Raw genomic sequence first — 7466 nt, 5'->3', positions numbered from 1 at the left:
GGAATTTTACAGAGATCAAACTTGAGTGACACCTGGTCAGTCTATATGCGTTTATGTCCATGTGAAATTGTGACAACATACAGAGCATTGATATATACACCATTTTTTTATTACATCCATCAAAACCATGCATTAAAAAGTTGTACAATACAGCATGTTAATGCATATTTTAAGGTGGATGTATAAAAAAGACGGTGGATATATCACCAACCATTTATGGGTCGTCTGTTGTGAGGCGAAAAGTTAAACTACTCATTCTTGTTCATGGACTTTTGAGAGAGACCAGGTGGGAGAACACTTTGAAAAAAGGCATCGATTTCTTCTTCCTTTTGCTCGTAAATGTAGAAAGCGATAAAGGCAAAGGGAAGAACTGCAAGAGGAACGAAATTTGCTTCAAGTGAGTTTTATAGTTTAGACTTGAAATTTGGAAATATCTGGGTCAAACAGTTTAATTTTGCACCATTTTATTTCAGGTTACAAAACATATTTGTTTGGTGCTGATAACCCTTTCTACCATTAACTATATTTATTTGTTAACATGAAGTTATTGGCTATGCACAAAGACTAAAAACATGCACAAACCTTTTGAGAAGAAACTTTGCAGTGACATGGACCCGATCAAAGAAAAGATTGAGAGCGATAGAGCTGTCTATTTATAAACAAGCAAGACAAGTTCATTAGATATATGAATGTTGATTAAAGATTTATATACCTTTGTAAGTAGTATACCTGGCAAACGGGTCGGGTTGGGTCGAGACCTAAACGGGTTTTGGGTTGAAACGGGTCATGGGGCGAACGGGTCAAATGAGTCGGGTCTGTATGGGTTGGGTTGGGTTGGGCCGGGTTGAGACCCGTTTATCGAAGTTTCGTGATAAGTGTTACAATTATCAGATTTGTGTTTAGTTTTTAGATTCTCACTTCAGTTTCGCGTTTGAGATACAATTTTGTATTTCAGTCAGTTTTGAGATTCAGTTTTCAGATTGCGTTTCAATTTTTTAGATTTGCGTTTTAGTTTTCAGATTCGAGTTTCATTTTCTTTTTACGTTTCAGTTTTCAATTTCAAGTTTATGCCTCAGTTTTGCGTTTCGGGTTTCAGTACACGTTTTTATTTCAAGGTTCACATTTTGCGTTTCACTATTCAATTCACGTTTCAATTTCCCCATTCACATTTCTATTTTCAGATTCGCGTTTTAGTTTTGCCCTTCGGAAAAATAAACACTGGAACGCGAATGTTAAAAAGATATGGAAGGGAAAATCGAAAACAAATACTTGAAGCTCAAAACTAGAAACCGAAACACGAAACTGAATAAAAAAAAATAAAATGCAAAACTGAAAATCGGAACAAGGATATGAAAAGTGAAACATGTGAAAACTAAACTGAAATGTGAAACTTCGGAAAACAAAAACGCGAAACTAAAAACTAAAACGTGAAACTAAAAATCAAAACGCAAAACTATAAAACTGAAAACTTTACAGCTTGACCCGTTAGACCCATATACAATACCCGGTTGACCAATCTCTATTTGTTGGATTTTGACCCAATTGACCCATTTCTTTATATTTGTCTAAGACCCAATGGGTTTACACAAACTCATTTGACCCATTTTTAGGATTTTGGATTTGTTTTGCCATGTATAGCAAGTAGATGGCTTACAACAACAACAACAACAACAACAACAACAATACCCAATCTCACGAATGTAGGGTATGGGGGAGGTGGGGTGTAGACAATCATTCCTCGAACCCTAGATTAGAAGAAATTCCCTACTCCACCCGCGGGTATAGAACCGGTGGCTAGATAAGATCGTCCCTCCCTCTTCTCGAAGAGCCAAGAGATTGCTTCCTAAAGAACCTCCGGCCATGAATGCTCCTCCAAACGGAATAGATGGCTTAGCAGGTGGCAATTTCAACCTACTTATGAATGGGTAGATTAAGGCTCAGTTTTATCACAAAGTGCGAAGTGTATTTTTAATGCAGAGAATCTACTAAATTACTTTATTTAGATATATTAAATATTTCCTTATTATGATGATAAAGTTAATGTTATTCTATTAAATTACTTGTAGGAACTTTGTACAAAACAGAGAGAAAAAAGTGTTTGCTAAGCAACCCACAAACATGAAAACCGCCCATTTTATCACCTTCACTGGGTAAAATCAATTTAGTAATGATGTTGAATATAGTTTAGTGAGATGTATATAATGAAAGTACCTTGAAGAATAGCATTGAGTCATTCCCACTTGAAATAACTTTTAAACTATACGCTGCATTATTCCATAACGATACAACCGATAAAGCTGTTTCTCGTGACATTCTATCTGTGATCTGAAACTTCGATTCCGAAATTTTCTCAATTGAAAACCCCATCCTGCAACAAAAGAAGCCAGCATTAGAAGATTCAAACTGCTATTATCATTCACCTGTCATATTGCATTCTCTTATAACTCGACATTAGCATGTACAAATTATTACAAATCTACTGAAACTGAACCTTCAACTCAAACCACACGAGTTGCTGATCGTGAACAGTTTATAAAACGAAAAACTTACAATTTTTCTGGTAACTTCCGATGGATAAATAAAAAGACTGATGCGATGATGAAGACGTTACAAATTGCAGTAATCATTGTATATCCAGGTACCACAAAATTCACATAGAATCCAAACAAAATAAGCATCGTACTAAAAGTCAGTTTCGTATCCCTCCACAGTAGTATGTTTGCAACTGCAAACAGTATCATCATAGGTCAGCTTTATACTTATAGATAAATTCAAATTAAACCAATAATAACAACTTAAATATTCACCAATAATAATAATAATAATAAAATAATTATAATAGAATATGAAGTTATCATCCATACCTATTCCGTTTCCAAGACATACTGCAGCTTTCGAAGGCCCTTTCATTTTAAGAAAAACTTCAGCACTGAGGTCCGAATACGATTCAATAGTTCTTTTGAGACCCTCCTGCAACAAACAAACTTCACTCGATCAATTGTTTTCCAAAACAATAGAATCATGTATCAATATCTTATCCATAAATACAAATATATGGAATTAAGGAGTATCGAAGAATATATAAAATACGAACGAGTAAGGAATATGCATTCAAGTAACCCAGGCAGCATAAAAACTATATTTTGAAACAGCTATTAATTATAATGGTGAAAAGTGTAACAAAATTGACTATTGGGATGTTACTGAACTTGAAGTGGCACAATAGGCCTGTAGCCAAGTCGATCGTTTGCTTTAAAAGAACTAAACGTTCTGTTACAACTAAGGAGTGTGATTCGTGAAGGCGTCAACTGTGGTTCTTCCATTCCATATGATGCTAATATTTGGTATAAACGCTGAACCAAATGCACAATCAGCATCATAACAAAAACTGGAATCTTGATTTTCGGCCTGCAGATTACATTATATCATATATTACTATATTTAAAGACGCACCAGACCTTTCTATTTCATATATCAAAGAGATAATTATACTGTCTTTGTGTCAATAAGAACAGGACAAGCATATAAAGAAGTACATCAAATATTAATTAAGATATATATTTATTAGAATACGCAGTTGCAAAAATATTAAAAAAAAAATGTCAACTTTGGAACAATCAGGAATTCATATTACCTTTCATAGCCAAGGCCATCAAGAATAAGTGACATGAACTCCCAAAACCTGATTGGCTCCATGTTAGTTATAAAATAAGCCTGTAAAATCAACATTAATATAACGATTTTCAATTATAAAATATTCCAAAACTATATAGACTCCATAAAGTTTTTACATGAGTAAAATAAATATTACCTCGCCTGCAGCTCTCTTTGAGACAGTACCGCCCGATGCAAGAGCTCTTTCAGCACAAACGTGAGCATGTGCCACATTTTCGACATAAGTGAAATCATACATATTCTTGCCATTTCCAATTATAAACTGTTATTCCAGAAAGCATAAATGAAGTGAAGATTGTAACTTTTATTCCAATTGGAACAGACAATTTTTAGATAACGAGATAGAAAACGTAATTCGTTACCTTCATTTTTCCTGCCCTCGCTGCAGAAACTAACGACGGCACAAACGACTTATCACCCGGACCAAAAACACTACTAGGACGAATGCAGCATGTTAAAAGTCCATTTATACCATTTGCTTTTATAACTAATGCCTCTCCTTCAGCTTTAGTTGAAGAGTATGAATTATAGTGCTGATATAGATATAGATATAAAAATGAAATCCATTCAGAAATTAGCTCATTATAATTACATTGTTCGGTAAAACTCGGCCAAAACTCAGAATTACTCTGAAAATCGGTCAAAATTCTGTTAAAAATCAGGATTACTCGAAATATCGGTCAACACTCGGTCCGAATCAGTCAAAGTCAAACTTGGTCAACATCCGAGTAATCCTCAAGTTGCCGAGTACTCCCCGGGTAGCGATTTTTACAACATTGACTACACATTATACCTTAGCAGGATATGGCATTGCTTCGTATCCGTCGATTATTCCACGTTTTCCGTCAAACACGACACAAGGAGAACTAGTAAAGATAAGTCTTTTCACATGTAGTACTGTACAAGCATCAATTATGTTCTTTGTGCCTGTAAATGAACACATCACACAAAGTTAAATGCATATAGCTGAAACAGAGAACTTAATTAAAAAAAAAAATAAAAGAAAAAAAAAAAAAAAAACCTTCAAACATTCGGAGACAATTGTGTTTCGCGATTAAAAGTTTTTTACCGTGCACATTGACTGAATAATGCAGCTGGTGGTTATCGATTGATGAATCTGGAGCAGCCATATGAAAAACAACTTCAACCCCGTCACAAGCTGCAATGTGGAATGGTTAAAATAACAAATACAGTTAAATTGTAAGTAAAACCTTTAACTAATTAATAAAGAAATAATAAATTTTCAGAAAAGTATGTAAACTGGCTTTAAATTTACCTCTAAATACTTGAGATTTATTACGGACATCCATAGAAACATATTCAGCATGACCTGAGCGTAACGCTTGCCCAAGGTTTCCTTTCTCTTCATAAGTTTCAAGCTCGATAACAGGCGCCACGTCAGCAATCCTAACTGAATAGATATCATAACGAATAAGCATATCCACTAAATGCCTAGCTACAAATCCTCTTCCCCCAGTCACGAGACACCACCTATCGTCTACATCACCCATCTCTTACTATCAATCTAGTTGCTCCTGCAACCACAATAATAATACAAGTGGCTTACTCCACATTGCAATCTACAAGTCAAAAAATGCCTCAAGTTTGATGAATCAACAACCGGATAATTCTAAGTACCTCGTAGAACCTCTTATTGGTGATTTTAGTGTCATCCAACATACATTTTAGTGAATTGCGATTTACTTGAATGCAAAAGTTAGCTAGTTCTACTTAACAACGGGTTCGGAGAGTGTGGAGTACACGCCCGTAAGAGTTGGCTACTAACTGTCACGCAAATTGCGGGGGTCAAGGGGCTGCCCCTTGCGGGGTCCAAGGGGCAACTTCCAATTAAACTATTTTTCAAAAACGTTTTTTGGTATTCTGCATTCATAACAACACACAAAACACACATATTCTCTAATTCGTGATTTTGATTTCTTCTTGCGTGGAAATAAAATCGTTCTTGTCTTATCCCAATTAGGATTTCGTGTTAACCCGAGGCTTGTGTGGGGCGAAATACTTAATTAAGAAAGTGTTTCACGATTCAGGAACCAATCCAGATTATCTGTTTTCATATATACCCGTTTTTGTACACATCGGTATACACACGGCTCAATGAAATTGTTTTAGCTAATTATCAAAGCTATAATCCCAAAGAATAAACAATAAAGAAACAAAACCAGTAAAGTAGATTTATAGATAGAATAGAATATGAAGTAACCTGGTGATTAATTATATGCTTCAATCTTATCTTACTAATATAGTAATCCATAAGCATTCATATAGTATACACATTCCTAATCTTGTATATTTAAGATTGATCATACATTTGACACCTGGGCGGGATTGGGTAATGTTTTCACATAGATTAACAAAAGGGGGTTCCGCCCCCAACAACACTTGCAAGGGGACCCCATATTTTTCAGGCCCGAAATCATACGAATTTCATGATGAAAAAATTGTGGTTTTTCGTAGTGAATAAAATATCACACGTCTGTATGCATGGGGGCACCTTGAAATCGGAGATTCAGAAAAATGGGCTGCTGAGGGTTGTACTTCGGTGACGAAGTAGTTGTACATTTGATCCGGCAATGCACGTACGTGATCAATAATACTCGGTGATGTAACGTTACCAAATCGCATGCTATAATTTTATATTCAGTTCAGCACGAATGATCGTAATTGTGATGTTATTAATCAATTGTTGTTCATTAAAATGATTATTAATGCGAAAGTGGCATAAATCAATCCAGGGTATACGATAGTCGGTACCTGATTACCTGGAGCTCACAAGTCTCAACATTAAAACCGGTTTACTGTAAGGGACCGGTGTGTTCAAGTAAATAGAACTGATTTTATTAACCTTTGAACCGGTACGTTTTACTTTGTATACCGACTCTACTTTACACAAATTTATACTAGAGTTCCAATTTTATAATCAAGTATTTCTTTTCAGTTTCAAATTAATTGTTCACTCTCATAAATAGAAAAAGATAGTGTGATTTCTTTTATGCTCCTGCTAATTACATGTGAGACAAAAAGATACTAAAAGGTAGATTTTTTTCCTTTCAAAATGGTAATAAATTTTAGGGTTTTACAGAAATGATTTTTCAAATAAAAAATTTATAAACATAGGTAAACCGGTAAATCGATTGCCGGTTTGTCAGTTTTCACGCCAAACCGGCATTTCATTTGTCTGTTTGCATGTTTGGTACCAGTTTTAGGGATTTGACTGTTGACCCGTACAGACACCCAAACCGGCATTTGAAATGACGGTTTGGCTCCTTTTACTGACAAACCGACATTTGAAAAATTGTTTTGCATGCTACTTTTAATTATTTTTAGTTCTATTTAAACGGACAGTATTATCGAGTGTTGTCGTCAAATTCAAGTTTTATCTCAAACTATAACTTTTCACATTTCGTTTTTCTGACTATGGATCGTCGTCGTCAAATTCCAATATCTCACAGGACAATCCTCGATGGGGTTTGTTTTTTAAGAGGAACTGAGCCTAGAGAAGATCATGAACTCACATACGAGCAGTTTGAAGAATTGTCAGTGTTGTGTATCCTAACTGACATTTTCCCTGTATACCCTGATTGTGTACGTGAGTTCTATCATCATTTTTCCTTTTCTAAAGAAGACAAGAATGTTAGGTTTATGTTGAAAGGTATACCATATTGCTGGGATATGGATACCTTCAACAATGCTTTGGGACTGCCAACTGGAGGATTGCAATTTTACAATCCTTCTAGTCAAATTGATGGCGATCTTCTTGAGACACATGTTGT

At 35.1% G+C, this 7466-nt stretch overlaps 1 protein-coding gene across 1 annotated transcript; it reads right to left on the bottom strand.

Annotated features, from left to right (window-relative positions):
* Positions 1-248: 248 nt before the first annotated feature.
* On the bottom strand, positions 249-5186 carry LOC139870330 (3beta-hydroxysteroid-dehydrogenase/decarboxylase-like). Its single transcript, XM_071858157.1, has 12 exons — positions 4952-5186; positions 4745-4834; positions 4469-4602; positions 4038-4208; positions 3812-3937; positions 3635-3714; positions 3210-3408; positions 2865-2970; positions 2551-2725; positions 2212-2368; positions 583-649; positions 249-370 (listed from the first exon to the last, which is right to left on the bottom strand). Exons 1-12 carry the CDS (start codon positions 5184-5186, stop codon positions 249-251), a joined length of 1662 nt encoding a protein of 553 aa, XP_071714258.1.
* Positions 5187-7466: the final 2280 nt, after the last annotated feature.

Source organism: Rutidosis leptorrhynchoides, chromosome 10, assembly GCF_046630445.1.
Source record: "Rutidosis leptorrhynchoides isolate AG116_Rl617_1_P2 chromosome 10, CSIRO_AGI_Rlap_v1, whole genome shotgun sequence".
In the NCBI taxonomy this organism is placed as follows: Eukaryota; Viridiplantae; Streptophyta; class Magnoliopsida; order Asterales; family Asteraceae; genus Rutidosis; species Rutidosis leptorrhynchoides.
This window is presented reverse-complemented; position numbering and strand designations above follow the sequence as displayed.